Source organism: Ciconia boyciana, chromosome 3 (assembly GCF_034638445.1).
Source record: "Ciconia boyciana chromosome 3, ASM3463844v1, whole genome shotgun sequence".
In the NCBI taxonomy this organism is placed as follows: Eukaryota; Metazoa; Chordata; class Aves; order Ciconiiformes; family Ciconiidae; genus Ciconia; species Ciconia boyciana.
The window spans coordinates 47,298,538-47,320,416 of NC_132936.1; the positions used below are offsets into that span (position 1 = coordinate 47,298,538).

Below are 21,879 nucleotides of genomic sequence, written 5' to 3' on the forward strand. Positions count from 1 at the left end.
TGGTGATGTGTAAATATCTTTCTGTTTCTTCTGCATAGTAGTCAGTGATCAGTCAATTAGATAAAAAGGTTACACATGCTTTTCCAGACAGCGTAGGTACAGTATAACAATAGCTAAACACTTCACAAACACATGTGAATTTATGCACGCCAAAGGACAACACCGTATGAGAACTGAGTATTTCTGAAGGCACTCACTTCACAGGCTGCTAGATGAGCCAAACGTAATTACAGTGGAAAGGTTTTACAATGACATCAGGCACAATGAATGTATAAAGCAATTTACATATCCAGAAAAATAGAAGCAAAACACAAACATATGCTTCTGTGCCAAGTGTTAAAAAAGGAGAGGGAGGAGAAGGCCATGACTTGATCGGCATTGCTGAGTTGAAATGCGATGTTTAGTACTGTAATAGTGCTTGCTATGATGACTTTATTTTAGTAAAAATAGTAAAATGTTTCACATTTTCAAAATTTTAACTGTTTGTTTTTTCTTTGCTGAATGCCATTTATAATACAACCATCCACTCTAAGATTATTTTTAACCAGTCCAGAAGAAACGTAACACTTACAAGCACTAAGATAAGACATACTGTAACTAGAGATTTGCTTAGTTTTATATGACAGTTTCAATTTTCCTATGGTTTATAAAGAACCTGGAGTAACTAAAAGGCTGGTAATCTGTTGAGAGGAAATGAGCTGCTTTTTGTTCAGGAATTTAAAATTTTAGAGAGCTTTAAAGTTAGTGAAGAAATGGTCTCAATAATACAAATATATCACAAAGTGAAATTCCATATACTTTTCTGCGATGAAGCAGAAGTTAGGAGATTTATTGCACTACCATAAGGAAAATCAATATGAGCAAGATGAATTAAAACAAAATGATCAAATTTGAAGTTACCTGTGTGGGGTGGATGTCTCTCTGGAAGAATCAAATGTTGAAAATTTATGATACATACAGCCTCTGCTCCTAACCATCTATCGGACACAGCTCGAATGTAATATTGAGAAGGAAGAGGTTCAAAAATTGGGATTGTGAACACCAGCAGTTGAGGTTCTTTAGTAATGACCTAATGCAAACACGTAGAGAATAATTACTACCCAGGCAAATCAATAACTTGAAAAATCATAGTTTGCCTCACTTCCATAAGCATTACCAACACAAAGCAATAAAGTATGTGTGCAACTCCATGTGCAAAATGTTCACATCTTTATAAAATATTTCACCACTGGGAATGGATTCTGTTTCCATGGACTTCAAAAGATAAAAATAAGCCTGGCTCTTCATCTTTTTCTTTAACAGACAAAACCATTACAGCCTTTCTTTTTTTCACCTGGAAATAACAGTCTCACCAAAGGAGGGGGAGAAAAAGGGACCTCTGAGATTAGAAAACATCTTTGTGGAAGTCCAAGCTTATCACATACATCTGAAACTGAAAGCTGTGCTACTGATTTGAAAGTCTGCTTAGGTCAAAATACTGTTTGACCTTACAAATCCGCATCTCACTTTATTTTTGTCTTGCTATGAGATTCTGAATAAAATCCACTACCTGTTTTTTTTGAATGATGAAGTACTCTGAATGATAAATGTGATCATTAGTAGGGTCTTCTACCCAAATCCACCAGGGCTCTCCAACAGTGCCGTGTACCTTTAAGAGTAGAAAAGATAGCTTTGTTATAGTTGTAATGAGGTTCTCTAGATTTGCTGGGTACATCGGATATATTTCTAAATGATGTAGGCTTACAAAGGAATACAGAAATATAGAAATGAGAGGTAAGAGCAATATAACATTTCTAAGTAGATCAGTCTGCTTAAAGATTATGTTTCAATAAGAGTTTGCTTAAGGTATGTATAATATAAATGAGCATGACACAAATGCAACAAGCTAGTGCCTCAGCTGTTTATAAATAGACTGAACTCCCACGGTTTCCTCTAGGCTCCTAAAAAAGGACTCCTTCTCCTTTTTCCTCCTTGTACTTCTGTCTTCGGATTCTGTATAGACGATTGTCTTTTGCTATCCACTGCTCATTTTTCAGTCAAAAACATTCTCTCAGGAAAAACTGGACACCGAATTGTGACATTCCTCTCTCCTCCTCTCTCTCTTCCCCTCTCCTCTAGAAAGATACAGTAAGTGGATTCAGAAGGCTGTAGATCTAATTGCTACAGGTGAAGTGAGAAGAACATAAATAGAGCTGTCTCTTGATTATTCCCATGCCATCTGGCAACACTTTATTCCATCCTAGATTTTTGTTTGCTTTGTTGTGTACCTTATTTTGCAATGCTAGCCACAAATCATAACTAGGTGGGATGCTCAGTTAAGAATTTTTGTTTCTTTGTCAGAATAAATGACTTGTGCTAATGTACAAGCTTTTACTTAAATATCTAGGAAAAGAAGAAAAATGCATAGTAAAGGAGTATGGAAGACATACTATTAAATGAACGTAGATTTCCGATGTTTCTGATGAGGACTGTGATAAGGTACAAAACCAGTATGAAGATGAAAAAAAGTTGGAATTATTCCTAAACTTTAGTTAATAGGAAAAAACACAAAGTGCACAGTTGCTTCTAATGGCAATTTTAATGCTACAGGAATCTGGTATTGATTCACACAGCACACATTATTTTCAGCATAATACGTTATTGTCTATGTGTTGGAAAACAGTCTGTACTGGCTTTTGAAGATAAAAAATATGTACTAAGAATAGAACTAAGGTTCTTTTTTAACATGGTTGCACAATAGATAAGTAGATGGACAGTAAAGACACTGTCATTCATTGTCATTACATTTGAATTTCACTAGCAGCTTCACTGGGAAATGAAGCAGTGAAACTGAAAGGACACAGGTCACTGCAGGTGACATTTTGAAAAATTTTAGTGAGACTATTACTTCATCAGGGTTTAGGAGAATTTAAGAGAGGAAAGAAGAATTAAGGAAGGCAGTATAGTTCAAAGCTCAGAAATTTTATTATCAACTGTAACAGCATCTTAGTCTTGGAGAGTCCTGTGTCAAAGCTGCATAGGGAAAGAAGGGGAATGTGGGAATAGGCAACACAACATGGTCTCCAGTAACGATTCTCAAGGACTCTGGGGAGCTCTTAAGAACTGACACATACCTGTATTTTGGGCAACCATTGCCCTAAAACTGCATGTCTGATATATAACTTGGCTAATTAATACTAGTTGCATTATTCTATTTCTGCTGGACTCCTGGCTGCAGTAAGGCTTACTTGCTCTGTCTGGGTATGTTTATAGTCCTTTGCTTCTAACAATATAATAAGAATTTTCCACTGCGATATGGCTCACACGCTTTTACTGAACTTAAGGGCTCCCAGCACTGAAAACTGCAGCCATTAAAGATCAAGATGATGTCATGTCTCACGACTACCAAAACACATCTTTCTCTTGTAAAGGCAAGTGCAAAATTTGTGATGAGATCGTTCCAGAATTAAGTTTCCAGGTAAAGGAACAGTCTTAAAACCATGAAATGTTAGCCAAATGGCATTTCAATTAAGTATGGTATTTAAATTTTTAATATTCTGATTTCATTTGACTACTTCCATTCTCTGAATGGAATTTTTTGGCAGCTAGTTTTTGTATCAATTACAGCTATATCTGTAAGTTTCTATAGTCTTCTTCTGAGTAGCTTGCTAAAATACTGTATGATGATGGAGAAGCAGTTTTGGAGTATCAATGGTTGAATTTAAAAGACAGTTATTAATTTTTAGAGACTATTAAAATTTAACAGCTTTGTTTATTTACTGTGATAGAAGTTTCATTTACTGAAGAAACAAAAAAATCAACAGTTACCTTACAAAAAAAAAAAAAAATTCCAATTTTTGATGAGTACCAATATACAAATTCACACAAAAAGAGCTTCATAAGTTCGATTGATAAAACGATCATAATGTTTACAAAGCAACCATTAGGAAAACTGTGTCAAGGGGTCATAGCAGAAAATAGATTTTTGCCAAAGTTTTGCTATATCTTTAGAAGTTCAGAATCAAAATAAGACAGTATAATGCTGTGTGGACCCATTTTCAATTTGTAAAAATATAGAAGAACCTAGATTTTGTAGAAAAATCTAAAAATGGATTGAGAAATTACTTTGTATTAAGGCATAGTTTAATATGAAGCACAGCCATGTTTTTTTGTCTTTAACAGATTACAGGTAAACTGGATGGAAGACTGAATAATAAAAACTTGTTTCAATCCTAAAAAGTAATGCTTGTTTGCCTTCTGAAGTATTGCACATAAATAAGGCAGCAAAAAATAATTCATGTTATAACTCATGTTGGGAATCCATTCAAATATTTCTGTAATAAATCCAGGTAGCAAACAAAATCTAACTTTCTATATTTTGATCATTAATCTCCCACTCATAAGCTAACTTGGTGAAACTTCCAAAAGAAAAGAAAAAGCCTTTAGGCAGGGAAAATAAATTCTAAAATCATCTAAATGTTTGTGGAATAAAACTCTAATTTACTTGTCATTAAGGTAAATTTGTAATCTAAGGGATTTTAAAATTATTTTTAAATAAAAGAACAGATACTTAATATCCACCTTTCAGAATAATTTATCTTAAGAGTAAATCTCCTAAGCGTAAAAAAAGAAAAATACGCTAGCCCATTGAGGTATCTTTGCCTTGTTTCTGTAGAAAGCTTCAGAAGTACCAGCAACAATACAATGCCCCCATGTGGACATTCGTATTTCATTTAGATTTATCTTAAATCTATTTCTAATGAACAGGTTCTGAATCAAAGGGTGTGGGTATATCTAAATGTGCAACTAGTACAACTCCTTTCATATAAATTTGCACGATAAAATACAGATGAATATCATTCCAAACATATCTTAGTTTTTCTGTTCAGACAAGTCCCAAAAGAAAAAAAAAGCACTGATGTTGTGAATATATATTTGTAAAGCCATAAAGAGCAGCAGAACTTGGCATACATGAACTGTATTTCAAGGCTTTATTTTCTGCGTTTGACATTCATTCATAGTTCAGTGAGCGATTCGTGTCTCCCTTTTTCTTGCTTCTCCTTTTTGGGCATATAACTCAAATCTATGTGTGACTGCTATTAATATTCAGTATAAGCACTTGCTTCAACATGTTATAAACAGTGCAATCCTGTAACAATTAACAGAAATAAAAAGATGATCTTTGGGTGTGGCCTTCTATGGAAGTCTTAAAGGTCATCACATTCCTATTATCAAATTTGCTTTTTAGCTAAAATAAATACTTTTTTTTCTTATCCAAACAGCTATGGACTCCCTGTGATCATGTCCTTTACTGAAGCTAAATTAGAGCTTCCCGTCCTTCCTCCACCTCCTTTTTTTTTTACCTGATCATTCCACGTGAAGTCAGGAGCGATGTTCAGCCGAACTCGGAGCACTGTGCGGGTAATTGGCTGAATCGTTGCTTCCATTATGATGGAGGGGATTTGATGGACACACTGTTTTACCTTTAACCCAATCTTCACATGATGCAGCATATGACCTGCCAAGAAAACATTAGGTGTAACAAATTTGCATTTCCAGGAAAAATAATACAACTCCGACTTTCAAATAGGCTTTTAGAGAGAAGTATTATTGCTTGCTTGTTTTGCTCTTAGGTGCATAAATGTCTGACTCTCTTGACCTGGCATGTCTGAATATTTTGTAATACTTAACTTGAATTAGCAATTTAGAGCCTAGAAAAATCAGTATTAACCCCCCCCCCGTTGGCTATAACTAAGGGGTTAAAATAACTATTAAGAATTCACACTGAAAACATATTATGTCAAGCTAGTTTCCTTTCCTTTACTGACTTTTTGACCAGGCTCTTACCAAGCCATATAGTTCTTTTTTACAGCATGAATACTGACCTTTTACTTAATGAAGGGCACACATTTGTACTACAATTCCTGCATAGTGATTCAAAGCAGACAGAATGCTTTTCATAAAACTGAATAAAGGTAGTTAAGAGCTTAAAAATTCACGCAACTAGTAAACATCTCACAGCAGCTCTGATCTTTCTGAATACACCAGTGTGTAACTGAGACAAAGGAAAAACTATATGTTGCAATGTTTTTTTATTTTCTATCACAGTCATGGCAACTAAGGTAATAAAGTGACTATATTAATAAAAAAAAATTTCCTACTTGTATTTTACAGCTGAAATCTCTGTTCCCTTGCTCTTAATTTTAAATATAAAACAAAGTATGTAGCAGTGATTTCTTTTTTTTCCTGAAAAATATTGCAACTTCTAGCTTATTTAGGGAAAGAAGGGTGATATATCACATTTTTACTGAATTTGCTTATCTAATTATGTGGAGCATATTTTAAATTTGAATTGTAATGGTCATAAGTATTCACTGTTAAAAGCTACCTTACAAATGGTTACCAATATTTTCCGATATTGCTATGTGGTTCCCGTTCACACTTCCCTATTTAAAAAAAAAAAAAAAAAGAAAAAAAAGAGAAGAAATCCTACCATTTGCATTATGTGCAAAGCCAAAAGGTGATACAAACTTTTTCTTGCTATTGCATGACATTTAGGAGTATAACATCTTGTAATTGCTAATTTTTTATATTGATCCTGACTTGCCCTCTTCCGTTTTTCTTATGTAACAAACTGGCAGATTTTGCCTCACACGGGTGTTTATCTATACTCTGAAGTCATGAATGGTGATCTTGCTTAAGAAGCAAATCCCTAATGCAAAAGTTTTAACACGTATTTAATCAGTTTAATTTGCAGTTAGTAAAATAAGTGCACCTCCAGCAAGTGGATTATTAAAAACCAAAACAATTATAACCGTGCAATGTGGTGATATATGTAGTATTATAGCATACTTGCACAGTGATTAGCTTTTGCAATTAGACGTAAAACTTGAGAAATCATGTTAAATAAAGGTAGGTGCCAAATAGTCAAAGATATGACTCAATAAACTTATGTAGCCAAGTACACTTTTTTGTGCCAAAAATCACTTTCTGTATCACAATGTGTGAGGTGAACTTTTGTGTTTGTACAGGACAGCACTGAGGTTTTGTACACTCATCTGCTAAGGAATAATAAGGCTCCTCTCCCAACTTCTGTAAAATATTATAAAAATCTCCCCCACCCCCCCCCTTTTTTTTTAAGTAGTCACATTATGAGAAACTATCAATGGCATTTAAGAAATATTAAAACCTTCTGAACAAAAGCTGACTATTCAAGAAAATAGGAATGTTTAACAAAAGAAGAAAAAATTTTGTTTATTCCACAATGATTGTCATCTATATTCTGAAAAACCAGGACTGTTTATCTCTGATAACACAGTGATTTCTTGGCTTTCTGGAAACTCCATGGTTACATTGCAGTAGCGCATAGATTGGTGTTGACCAACTTGTGGTACACTGGAATCCAGGATTTGTGCACACAACATGCTCTTCATTCACTGGGAGAGCTGGCACCCATCTGATGCTTTTATCTGTCCCTAGGCCACGGACTGAGTTAGCCAGCTAGCTCCTGTCTTTTTAATTCTATCTCCAAGGTCACAACAACATTGAAAAAGGAAGAAACGGTAAGACTGAAACTAGTCCTATGGAGTCAGAGAACAAGGCAGCACCTGGAAGCTGTGCCTTTTCTCATTTCAACATGGCTTTGAATTCAAATAAAAATAAGGCAGCTGCCAGGCAAGCACTTCCTTCACACCCTTGGTGTCAGAAAGAGAGGCTAGACATGAAGAAGTATGCCAAATGACAGCACTTCACAGAGATGCACAGATCAACTTGCTTTCATGTTTATCAGGCTGAAGAACATGAAATATCATTACATATAGTCAGCAATGACCTATTTTCACAGTGAAATCCCAAGTGTCATCCACTTTCAAACTAAGTTAATGCAAAACAAAACTAGACATTTTATAGGTATATATTGATACATTTCCATCTTGTCAGTACTAGTTCCACTACATTGAAGGAAGCAAAACTGGTTTTGTATTTTAATACAAAATTTCTTGGTTCTCAAAGGGCAGGTATGGGGAGAAAGAAGCGTAAAAAGAGAAGAGAAAAAAAGCACTAATACAATTAATGGAAAAGAATATTAAGTATTAAAAAGACTGCACAAAGACACACAAATTAACAAATCTGAATAAAAAAGTGCTATAATGCTTCTGAATAGAAAAGCACGATAATGCTAGCACTTCAAATAAAATGTTATATTTTTAGTACATTTAAAATTACTATATATTATAATGCACAGTTAAAGTAAGCTTTTAAAATCTTCTCATAGTCCTTTGGCTTAACTTAATAAAAATATAGCTTCTAATTCAGCAAACTTTTACGTATTTATGCAACCTTTTCCAATTTAAATTAGGCATGTAACAAAGCTTCCTAAGTTAGGAATGTAGTTTTCTTGTCAAATGAGAGAAATATCAAGTCAGAGATTATAACTTCTAAAAAGCAGTGACTATGAATTGTATTTTTATTGTAAAATTAGATTTTTTTAAAAATGGCAGTTTGTTTCTCAACAACTTGGCAATAACAGGTGCAAAAAAAGCCCAAATAAGAAAAAAATACACTAAGATAGGAAAAAGAAATACATTACAAGCAAATTTTTTTTCGGCTTCAACCAGCTGATGGACAGTTTATGCACAACAGTTTATACACACATACTAGAAATTGTCATTATGTCTATCAGTAGGCTTGTGGATTTTCTCATTATCAAAGTGTCAAATCCTTTAAAAAATTCCATTAAGGTTTTGCTGGAATGACACCACTGACAATGAATTCTCCATGTTCAATGAAAATTAATGCAGTGTTTCCGAAGCAGGCCATTTACTGATAGTATACCAGGACATAATAATCTGCTATTATTCTTTTTCACGTTAATAGTATTTCAATAAAAAAAAAGGCCACATTTTGCCAACTGGCAAAAATAAACAGATGCCTTTTATAGTAGTGTATTACATAATGTGATCAAGAAGGGAAGCACAGGTCAACATAAATATATATATATATATATACACACATATATGTAAATATATATCAACATACATCTCTATTCCACATGTGTTCTGGGGCTGGCAGGACATGGGCTAGCCTTACCCTCAAAGCTGTGCCATATTACAAGCTGTGGAGACTGAATAAATCTTCTTTATTGGACAGACCATAATACCATGTTAATGTGTCTACGTGGCTTTCAGACCAGAGTGGGTATATTAACGAATGGCTCAGATTTAGTTCTAACTTGCCCATTGATTACTAATAGTTTAAGCAGATCAGCATTGCTGATTTCTCACCTATTTCATCTTTTCTCATGTCCTTCATCTTGTCTATAGTGAGATTCTTCTCTTCCAACTTTGAGAGGACCGACGGTGGTAACACTGAGAACTGTCTCAAAGGGCTAACCCAGCCCCACAGCCGCTTGTCAATGACTTTGCTGAGATTCAGTAGTCGATATGTCATTGCAGGCCAACGTTTCCTAAGGGCGATCTCAAAAAGAGCTCGAACAATACGAGCTGCATTCTGGAGAGTGAAAAAAAAGCAAAAATGTTGTAATTCTCTCAAGTATTCTTTGTAAAATGAAAAGGATCCCATAGACTCATCTTTGACAAACCATAACAATAGATTTTTCTTTTTAAACTTATTTCAAACATTCTTGAAAACTATTTTTTCCATCACTGTCTAGTGGCAGAACTACCTCATGATTGCCTATAGAAATCATGAAAAGAAACATGTGCAACTAATTAAAGTTGTAGTGGCAGGTCTGCCATAGAATTTTGATCACGGTTATGCTAAAATTAGGGAGTTCTAAATTTATTGCGTCTCAATCACTTCTGAAACAAATTCACTTACGGTACTTAATACCTTCCTCCTTCTCTCCCCATATAATATATACCTGCAAACTCAGTTTATATGGAAATTCAAGTTTTAATTTTTCACTTCAGCTGTGCTTCCATAATAGCATCCTATTGCACATTGAATTTCACAACATTTGCATAGAAGTTTAATAGTAGTGACTTTTTTTTAACATGTTACTATCTTGTGAGACTATTGTATAACCAAACTGTATAAATCTGCTTTGGACCTGGAAAATTAATTATTAACATAAGCTTGAATAAGGTCAGTCTTATCCTGAAAACGTAAGTTATGATATTCCTTTCATAAACTTATCAAGCTGAATTATGAAGTTGTGGTTTTTTTGGTGCAGTGGTTTTTTTTTTTTTGGCCTACCGGTACTATGCCTGGATTAGCAATTCTGTTCTTGATTCATTGAATAGAATACAATCATTCTCTACTGGCTCTGCAATGCCAACAGGAATAAAAACTAGAAAATTACTTGGTCATGGAAGCATATGTTACTGAAGAAGCACATTTCTTTTACTTAGAAAGGATGAATGATTTTCTTAATAGTCACTATCCAATTAAAAAAAATTCACAATTTGTAGCACTGGTTCCACATGTACAGTTTATGAAGATCTGAGAAGACGACCATGTTGCCTCACTAAAAACGCTATAATTGAGACAGACAAATAAAAGCAATTGTCTTGAAAGCAAAGATTAAAAGAATCATACTGAAAATGATCTTGCTGTGCAAGTACCACAATTTTTATGATGTGCATGATGATTTCAGAATTTTCTCATTTATACCCATACGTGCTATGAAATGTAAACACTTCTGAAGAAGGTAATGTTAGTATAAAAATCTTGCTGAAGAATATGTATACTTTTGAATATGTAACTCTCATCTTTAGCACCAACTAAATGCAATTTCATGATCAATTCTTTCCAAACTGGTTTTGTAAGGATGAGACAAAAATGATTCAACACAACATGTTGCTGACTGTTAAAAAAAAAAAAAAGAAAAAAAAAAAAGAAAAAAAAAAAGAAAAAAAAAGAAAAAAGAAAATAGAAAAAAAGAAAAAAGAAAAAAGAAAAAAGAAAAAAAAGAGAGACATAGGACGGGCTAAAAAGTAAAACTTTATGATCTATTTTATACATTCATTATTGTTGCACATCTGGGATTGTCTATGAGCATTTTGTCACTTTGAGTTCTTCGGGATCCAGAACTCTAAACTTTCAAGCAACACCTCTTTCTTTCTAAGATGGGCTCTAGTTGTGTAAGCAAGCAGTTCTGTCATGGACTTGCAGGTCTCTTATTATTCTGTGTAATAACTAAACATGCTGTATAACTATCAACCATTCGGGTGTCAAACCAAGCCCATTCGGGTTTGTCAAACAAATATATAGACTGATATGTAAATTTGCATGATTACATCTAGCAATAAAATTGTAATAGCACATCTTTCTTGTGTAAACCAAGGTATGTGAATAAAACCCAAATTACGTTTTGCAGAACAAAGTACATTGCATAAAATAGATTGCCACAGTTTTCCAGATTTAGAAGAAAACCCAGTAAGTTAAGAATAAAATTTCTGTGCAGTCATAGTTAGAACTACTAAATATAATAAGACTACAGGAGTAATATGAACAAAAAGGACACTGATAATTAACAAAAAATGCAATAGTCTCCCAAGGTAGGCTTTTGCAAATCTTTTCTACTTAAATATTATATCACACATGCACTTACACACAAGGCTCTGACTTTCAAATCAATTTGCATAAAAATGTACAAAAAAGTTGCAGATCAAGGCCTGCTTACATAACTGTAAACATTTGGGAGAATGAAAACAGCAGAAGACAGCAACAGATATGTAAAAAATACTATTTTTACCTGTGCAACATACGCAGAATCTGAAATAAGGGAGAAGCTGTCCATCTCCCCTCTGCTAATATATGTTTGAAGGAGGATATTAATTTTTCCATAATTGTTTTCCACACCTCCTGGAGCAGGAAGTTCACAGAAATCATTCAGTAAGGTATCCAGCTCTTCTATTTCTTCTTCTCTTACCTAAAACACAATTATACATTATGAAGAGGCTGGAGCGATTTGATAAAAATTCTTACATTGAAATAAAATTTTCCTTATAACATAGTTACATTATTTTAAAATGGAATCTCTAGTTTTAAGAAAAAAAAAAAAGAAGAAAAAAAAGCAGCAAATCCACATCTTCCACAATGTAGCTAATAGACCATAATTGAAACTATCTTAATAGTGACACAATTACATTTTATTATTCATCATCATCTATTAAGGTTGCCATTGACATACAAAAATTTGATATGCTAAAAAAATTGAATCTTCTGACCCTACCATCCTTCATCTGATGAGATTTCATTTTTTATTTGACCAGAGTAAAACCTCTGTCCATCTGGATTAGGGCAATCTTGAATTAACATTAAATGTACTCATTACAGTTACATAGTTTGCATGTGGCATAATACATTTTTAACTCAAAACTGTGAAGTACTATGATTCATGATATTAAAATTTTCACTGTTAATAAGATTAAGTCTTAATATGAGTAAAGAAATATTAATATCTATGGTTTGAATAATGCATAACATTTCACATTCTAACTGATGACCCTTACATGGCAAAACCAGCATAAATCTACATATTCTTTGATTTACTGATAGTCTGTTAGTGTAAAACTTATTTAAAGAGGGTAAATGTTTGGTCCCTGCAGGGAACCAGCCGAAAATAATTTTCATTTGGACCTGACTACCTGACATACAAAAGACACTAAGACAACTGGGTTAAAATCCCCAACTATCCAGCCACTGGTCCTACAGGAAAGAAAAAGATGAAGGACACAACCATCACAGATGACTCCAGTATCAGAGGAATATTATGCTCTGCTTACAAAAGCATTTTTGATAATTTTTTCTGCTCTTGCATAGCACAGTACAGGTCAAATCCAGATCTGTATTTCAGCTACCGGTGACTTACCTATCTCAAATACAGAATTTTTAAAGGCATTATGGAGACATGATTCATATTAACAAAAGTCACAATTTATATCACACAGAGGGGTAAATCCTGAGTTATTCTTGTGAAAATCAGTTACTAGTTTTAACATTCAGAGCTGCACAGCAAACGAATCACAAAAAACTGGAAATGATGTTGCACTGATGCCATACCATACAAATCTGAGAAAGCAAACTAGAAAAACTATGCCTCCGTCAAGAAGCACCACTACTAACCTTATTACAAATATAGAAACATATCACATCATATTTTCCATATGCTTTCCTTTTAAATATTCAATTATGCTAAATTTAGACCTAGCAAAGCAATATCACTATCATAAAAACCCCCTTCTAGCTTGGAAAACGTTGCATGTATCACTGTGAAACCTCACTGCTTATTATCTTCTATAATAGAAGAGATTACAGCAAAATAGAATTTCTCCATTAGATAAAGAGATGGTAATACTCAGACAATGTGTGCAAATATGTAAATATGTAGATGGTGAGGGATTCACACTGCCAGTTTGCAGAGCCAGGTGAATGAGAGCCAACTCTGATCTGAAAGTTGTATAATTGTGGTAAAATGGCAATAAGCCCGAGCTAATAAACCCTGTGGAGTCTGGCTCGCACCTCTATGAGATGGAAGCACGGGCAAACAAGCTCATGCTGGCTTGCAATGTATTGTCTTGTGTCCTACCCACACAGGAGGCAAAAAGGGAGGTTGGAATTGAACTGAATACAATAGTACAGTAATCTAGCCTGCACAACAAAATCTGTTACAACAACTTTCTAGATTTCAAATTTGAAAATAATTTATCAGAATTTATTATTCTGCTAATCTAATATTGTTCCCTGCAAGAAGTATATATCACAAAGTTAACTTCAGTGAGTCCTGCCTCATTTCTGATAAAACAAATTGTTCAGTGAGATAATAAAAAATAATGGGTTAAACTTCAAACAGAAAAAACTCTCTCATCCCTGGGTGCACCGTTCCAATGGACACTTATCTTCACCTGTTAATAACTGAGGAGCTGAAAAGTTCTTAAAAGCATTTAAAAGGATTCTCAAAGATCCATAACTAGTTATTAAATGTGCACTATAGTTCAAGCTGAACTACATATAAATTTGAGTGAGAGCATGTATAGTTCTTGGCAATTATGCCTACTTAGAAAACATTTTATAATGGTGCTTAATAATTAACAAAACTTGGGTCTATAGACACTATTTATGGAGTGAATATTACAGAAGTGTCTAGTTCTAAGACTTATTCTTTGTATGAAAGGATACAACTTTACCTTTATCTGTTCGAATTCTTCAGCTTTTGATACTATAGCAAGAATATCACCTTCTGTTTTATGAGCATCAAACAATTCATTGAAAGTCTATTAAAAAGAAAATTAATTGATTTAACACTGAAAAAAAAAAAAATACATATAGCACAAAAGAAAGAAATATTAACCAAGATTTTAAAAGGCGTATAAGGTTAAAATGCAAGTAAGTTATTGGAAGACCAGAGTGATGCAATTTAAACAGGAACAATTTCCAGAATGACTTTTTGGCACTTTCAGAAAAACAGTCCCTCTAAATTTGGGCACCCCAAAATCGAGAGTCATGCAATCTATGACCATTTCATGCACAAAAACTTTTCTGTTATCAGATTCTATACTTGAATGTGCTATCATGTACCAACAGTTGCACATGCTGTTGATATAAAAATGTTTCTTATAATCCACCTAAAAGAAGGCAGAGACTATAGAAATTTCAAATCTCACTTCACACCAAGTCTAATTTTTCAGTATTGCTTTATACTTAGTTTCTTTCTTTTCCTCTCTATTCCTTCTCTCCCCATTTCAGTAAATATGATTTGAAAAATATATTGAACAAATCAGCTACATATTCTGTAATATCTTACAACTATTTTAGGTATAGGTTCAAAAAGAAGGAAAAACCCCAGAAATAGAACATCATATTTTACCTCTATAGTATTGTATTTAATATAGTAGTGGCTGGCAGTTCTGCCTAAATCTGTTGAAGAAAAAAAGCCAGTTCGTTCTTCAAAGCGAATCATGCGGGCTTTGTCCAGTTTTCTGCCAACTTCAATTACCAGTTGTTCTCTGTGCTTTTCTAGACCTGGATCCACCTAGACACGAAACACCCACATTTATTTGTATAAAATAATGATTAAAAAGTGTTAAATAAATCATTTTATTGAGATAACCCAGTCCTACAAAGCCAGAAATCAAATAAGAGGAAGGTACAGTTATTAAGTAAAGATTTTCCTGAAATCTCACTAATAACAGTTACAGTGACATTATTGACCAAAACCTCCCTGTACAGGACAAAACAATCAGAATAATATTTCTTTTACAATGCTTCCAGACTATCAATACAATGTAGACTAATACTACTTATAGAACAGCAGCACAATTAAGAAATACATTTACATTGAAGTTTTCGAAATAAATGTTAACGATAATATATTCTTCATGAAATTATCATTACTATATCACTTCACAAAAACATGACATCTTATGGTATCTCCTATTTATGAAAATGGCTGAAGATATACCTTGCCTGGGTATCTGACATGAGGATGGCTTTAACATCCCAAACAGAATAAAATTCAAATTGGATGGCTGAAATCTTAGCTAGCAAAAAAACTCTAACATCCCCAAAAGCTTTGGGTATGTCATCTGGGATATTCTAATTATTGAGTTATAGACGTACTGTGTAAACATTCATGTTAAAAGCACACAAGGAGCTTGCTGTGCCCAACACAATTTCTATTCAAATCAAAGTTCAGGAACTTGGACATTTTGTCCAAGTATTAATGTACATTATCTTATTAGCACATACAAGGCTGGGCAAAACTCATCTGAGTGGGACTGCTGTATAATTGTGTGTTTCCACATCACGCACCTGGGATACCCAGACTGACAGGGATGGGTGAAAAGGGATTCATAGTCATGTTAACCCTCTGGTATATGTGCACCTGAGATATGGCTCTAATTACATAAGCAATGATTAGTCACCAAATCTGAAAAGACTGAAACTCTATTCTAGTCCACAGGCAGCATTCTTATTTCAGGGCTGTGTATAGTTCAGATTTCCTACAGAGTAAGTCATATCAGCCCTCTTGGTAAATCTGCACCAGAGAGATATGACCAAGACTGCAAAAAGGAGCAGGCTTTAAGAATCGCTATGCCTTGGTTTGCTCTGGTTTTCCCTGGGCCAGGATTCAGTTTCATCTTTGTGCCGAAGTGCTTTATCTCAGTGAAGCTGCAGAAGAACACAGCCATCTCCACAAAGCAGCTGCAAGACTAGTTCCTAATATTCCCGTCTTTGTCAGTTACTCTGAAGCTGTTTCTCCTTAGTTATGGCTTGCCTTAGTTTCAAGTCAAAAACTAAGATGACAAAGGTCTAGAGTGCTTTTCTCAATAGTAAGTCATGCATTGAGGTCAGATTTCAGAGCAGAGGTGGTAAAAAAAAAAAAAAAAGTGATCAGGATGCCAGATGTTTAACATTTCTTAAAACTAAAGAGGAGGGAAAAATTAAAAAAATATCAAAATGCTTCTCTGCTCCTTTGGCAGCCCAAATTACCTGCCAATCTTTTGCCTTACTTACAAAAAAGATAAAGCTGTAACAGTAGACTAACATTTTTTACAAATACAAAGGTTTTAACTTTAAAGGAAAGGTCACCAACTTGAAAAGGCTGTGAAACAATATTCCAGTCTAGAGAATCCATGGTTAGCACCCTTCTTGTTGAACTTGCATAATTTGAAATCCCACAGAGTCAAAGATCCAGCTTAGAACAGCTTTAAGCCATACTCTTAAAAACAAGCCTTGGCCATATCCACAGCAAGAAACTGAGCAGGTCTGGAGTACACATATGGGAATTTAAGAATGCATGATAAAGTACATTATTATTCACATAGTTGTCTCTAGCTAACTGAGAGAGTGTTGGGGACAAGCTCTTCTAACTTTTACAGCTGTTCTAAACATAAATATACAGCTTATGGGGATAAAAAGCTTTGCTTAACTGTGGGAACACCAAAGAGTGGAACCAAAAAGAGGAGAAAACAGACAAAGGGGTTACCTTAAAAAAAAACACCCACCTTTCCTTTGGAACCCTAAAAGGATGAGAAAATGCCAGTAATTTGTACTACAGGCTTCACTAATATGACACTCACAATTGCTCCACATTTTCCTTGCACTCTTTGTTTCTTCTTGCTGCTCATCGTAAATTTGTCTATTTTCCCAACTCAGTAAAAGGCATTGGCACTTCTGGCAAACAACTTGAAAAGTCACAAATCAAAGCAGTGGGCCTGGAGTAGCCTACTCCTGGGCATAGCCCAGAAATGGGCTACGTGAGGAACAGTAATATCCCAGAGACAACACATGGGGTGCAGGACATGTCAGTGCATGGCAGGTGCACGCTCGCCCTGGTCTCCCTGTGCAGTACAACACACCCTTTTTGTATGGACAGGCTGGACCTTTTGAGCCCTAAAGTAATTACTGGCTGTGGTGAGTGCCTGTGGAAAGGGAAAGGAGAACGAGTTTGCGTCTTGTCAGTCCCACCGAACAGCTGGGAAGAATGTGACCCATGATGGTTATGCAGATATATGGATTCTGAATAGGTAACATTGACTGTCAGCCAAAACAAAGATAGAAATTGGCACGCTGCAACATTACTAAGAAACAATAAGATACCAGTTATGAAAATTGAATACCTATAACCAGAACAGAAGGAACAGAATGGCCTAAGTGAGCAAATCTGTGGTTATGCCTGCATCTGGCACTATACCATTTGTATACTGCCTATAACACATTAGCTTTGAAGTTTAAAACTTGTTTATCTAGAAAATAAGAGGATTGGCATTGGGTTTGCTCCTACATGAATGGATAACACTTCAAATTGATATAATTTTTTACTGCCTTAACACAAAAATAGGAATGTCTGTTATTAGCACGTCAAATCAGAAGGGGTAGAAAGGAGGTTAGTGGCAGGAAAAGACAAGTGCTGGCAATCTCCACTTTCTCAGCAGCTGAATAAAAACACAAAAGCAAGGGGAGGGGGAGTAACTCTTGTCCATTATTTTTTAAATTTATAAGAAACATTTCTGTTAGTGTTTTATTACTTTTTTTCACCACCATGGTTGCATTTCTTTTAATCTAAAATTTGTTAATAACATTGGTTGAAAATACCTGATGAAAAAAAGAAGGAATTTATAGGAGTGGGACAACATTCTTCTCACTAGCAAAGCAATTTTTGCTTTTCATTTATCTATTACTTTGTGATTTGTGTTATATAGTGTCATATTAACATATGGCAAGGTACTGTAAGGCTTTTTATAGAAAACAGATTTGAGATGACCAGAGATCTAAACGTGTCTGCAGAAGCTTGCTTAAACAATAGCCTACCTACTTCCACTGCAGCTTCCACTATCAGACACAAAAGCTATCAAAAAAAAATCTCCTGACATATATCTCTACATGTTACAATGACCAAAACAACTGCTGCTCACAATATCATGACAAATTATGAAGTCACAAAACGGATTCAGGACATGTGAAATAAACTGCAGTTACCATACACTTGTGAGAGTTTCACCTGCATCAGGCTCAGTTACCTGTGTCCAAACTATGTCAACATTAAATGCTTATAAACAGCTGTACAGAAAAAAAGTAACAATATTTAGATAAACTGTAAACTCTTAAACTTCCTAAAAATTAAAGATAATGAAAAAAACTTGGAAAAAACCTTATATAACTGTGCTCTGATTTATATCATTGCATGGAACACTTCTAAATAAACAAAAAAACTTCAAAATAAATGAACTCAAAAAAATCTTATGATTACTAAATCACAGGAAAGAAAACCAACTCAATTAAGAATGTCATTTTATAATTTATAAGATGTCATGGGATGAAACATTCCAAAAAAAAGCTGAAAGGGGCAGCGGGGAAAGCAAGCAACTCAAGAATGCTTTATTTTATCTTTTACATCTAGCCTACAATACTGAAACACTGACAACAGGCTAAGTTATAGTACCTGTCTGATAAGAATGAATGTTGTCCTTTGGAGCATAACTTGGCCAGTTAAAATGTATTTTTATGTGAACAGAAGGGGCCTCTTAATTTAGTGTTAAAAATACTCCGCTACAGAAAATATATTTTTCTACGCACTTTAAAAGAATTGCTGATGTCAGGTAAGCAGAAATAGCAAATATTTATCCTCACATCAGGGAAGGATTAGAGACCCAGAACAGGTTACAGATTTTTTTAAAATGCATTTTATACCTGATAGGCTTTGTGACTGATGCCATATACTAATGGATTTGCTCTCATCCGTACATAAAGATAAGTGTAACTTATCCACTTTACTGCTTCTTCCACATTAGTTACTGTTCCAAGAGCAATCTGGAAATAGGAAAAGAGTAAGAAATAGGAAATACAAAATTAAATGTATATGTTACAGCTGAACATAAGTATTTGGCTGAAAACATACAGAATTCAGAGCATTAGCACTAGATTAAAGGAAGTGTCAGTATGTTTCAACTTAAATTATTTAAAAATAATTATAGGACAATAACTTGAACCATTTAAACATCTTCATCTTATCAACATCTAATAACATGGTACGTTCTGTGACATAATATTATAGATAGTAACCTACATGATCTTTCCTACATCACTTATGATTTTTTACAATTAAAAGATGATACTGAGCAAGCTTACTATAAAAAAAGACAAACAAAACAACATAATTCTTTAGCGAATATGCTCAGGGTAATTTAAAGAAGCGTACCTTTAAAAAAAATTTCTACATTTAAAAGATTAATTTTTCATACCAAAGTAAAAGCACTTTCTAGTTCAACTCCTAAACCAAATGATACTGACAATCTTTAGTATTTTCTTCAGCATGCCCTCATACTTGGCAATCTGTTTATACACAGTTTTTACAAATAGTTTTCTCCTTTTGTATCTGGCAAGTCAAACATACAAGTACCTGCTACATTTTTCTTATATCAAAACATAATAAAATTGAACAGATAATATGCGCATATATATACATATATATTTATTCATTTTTCAAGGCCAAATCAGGTATACCAAACCAGTTTTTTTGCTAGGTGACTTTTTTGCCAATTCAATAGTTTTATCACCAAATTATTTACCACACACACATTTTTACTTGATAACTTCAGCTCTATTTTGTGTTGGTTACATTCATGACAAGCATTTTACTGCTTATTCCAGTTAACCTGATATTACCAGGAGAATTTAATATTTCCTGCATGTCACATGAACAAATATTTTTTGGTTGTTGCTGGCTGTTTAAAACAAGCAAAAGTCCCTCTTACTGAATTTTTGTGATCCGTTACTACATTTTTAAAGTTATTTTTTGTTTTATTAGTGTTTGGATTTCATCTAAACGTTCCACATGACTTGGCAAAAATTAAAACACCCCTATACAACTCTAAGCGATTTCATATGTATGTTCAGATCTAAGCATGTAGACCTTAATAATAATATAGATATTCTTTTCGAAATAACTTAAATATCTAGTCAAAAATAATAATGTAAGTGAAATCTGCCCTGAGTTAAAATAACTTCAATCTGGCAAAACCTGTTGATATCAATGGCTAATAGCATGGAGTAACCCCAAGCTTTGTCTCACACATTTTTCAAGTGATATTTTGTTCTTCAACAGTGTAAGAAGGTCGGGGGAAGCCCCATTGTGTTGTTTTTCAAAGTATATAGCTACATAATGCACTGAAGTAGCTACGAAAACATTCAGTTCTTCATAGACTACTACAGGGAAAACATCTAATACAGCCCACAGGTTATTATTACTCAATTTGCTACCCAGGTTAATTTCGGCATTTGGTTTCTTCCCACAATTCAAATATCTTTCAGTATACAACTTGAAATAGCATAACAATGTAGTCCGATAGTACATTTCCCCAAAAACAACCACTTTCACAGTCGTGAAAACGTAAAATTCTCATTACTGACAACAGTGAAGTCTCACAATTAAAAGAAAAAAAACAAAACAAAACAACCCCACTTTTTTTTTGCCTCATTTGTTCAAATATCTGATTATATTACTTCCAAACTAATTATTTTCATAAGTTAAAACTGAGGGAAAAAAAGTGATTATGAAATACAGTTGGGTTTCAGATATGGTACTGAAACCTAATACTGCTCTTTCCTTCCTTCCCCAACTTTAATGAATATTCACTGAATAATATGCAGAGACGAGAAAAAAAAAAAGGGCAACTTCTAAATATTTGCTGCCATCTAGTGTTCAAGTAAAGTTCTTATGGATTATTTGAAAATTTATACCTTTGTTAAACAGTATGAATGACGGAAGTTACCTTATTAATACAAACACTTAAGAGTAATTATGAAATAAATTATTCACAAAGCTAGGAGAGGGCCTCTGTTAAGACCTAGGATATGTAGTATTCATAAAATCAATAAATAGACAAGGGGTACTTTATTAAAATAAAAGAAAAAGAAAGAAGTTCTAAATCTTTCAGCGTTTCCTCAACCATGTATTAGGTATTTAGTTACAGACAGAATAATCAATGAGTAGAAATACTTGTTGACATTGTATCATTTGATTGCACCAGTCGTCACAAAAAGCTTTTTTTTTAAACTGTTCAAATACAGATAATTGTGTGGCATTCACAAAATGAAAACTTGAGTACTATATTAACACAACTCACTGTGTCATTTTAAATGAAAAAAATCATCAGCATCACAAATTTTCAACTAATTGTTCAACAGCTGATGTCACCATCACCAAGTAATGCACTTAGTAGTCTGTATTTTCATTAAATAACTTTTTTTACAAATGCTATCCCACAGACTTTATCAAGTTGAACAGTATTTCAGAGGAGGTGTTTTTGATTTTCAAAGAAGTGTAAACAGATATAAGTAGCATGGCTTTTTGGGGGTAGTTTTTGAAAAATGAAGTTTTTCTCTCTGGTATGTCTATACAGATTAGAAAAGGGCATCAAAATATTACTAATATAA

The 21,879-nt window shown here is 33.9% G+C and overlaps 1 protein-coding gene across 4 annotated transcripts in view; it reads right to left on the reverse strand.

Moving 5' to 3' along the window:
• ASCC3 (activating signal cointegrator 1 complex subunit 3) overlaps positions 1–21,879 on the reverse strand; it is a 291,790-nt gene that overhangs the window by 74,458 nt on the left and 195,453 nt on the right. For all 4 annotated transcript variants that reach the window (XM_072855573.1, XM_072855572.1, XM_072855574.1 and 1 more), the window contains 8 exons: positions 19,135–19,254; positions 14,810–14,974; positions 14,130–14,216; positions 11,696–11,872; positions 9,261–9,486; positions 5,343–5,497; positions 1,550–1,648; positions 901–1,069 (listed from right to left, as the gene is read on the reverse strand). In XM_072855573.1, the coding sequence (XP_072711674.1) occupies positions 901–1,069; positions 1,550–1,648; positions 5,343–5,497; positions 9,261–9,486; positions 11,696–11,872; positions 14,130–14,216; positions 14,810–14,974; positions 19,135–19,254 (1,198 nt within the window). The remainder of the gene's footprint in view (positions 1–900; positions 1,070–1,549; positions 1,649–5,342; positions 5,498–9,260; positions 9,487–11,695; positions 11,873–14,129; positions 14,217–14,809; positions 14,975–19,134; positions 19,255–21,879) is intronic.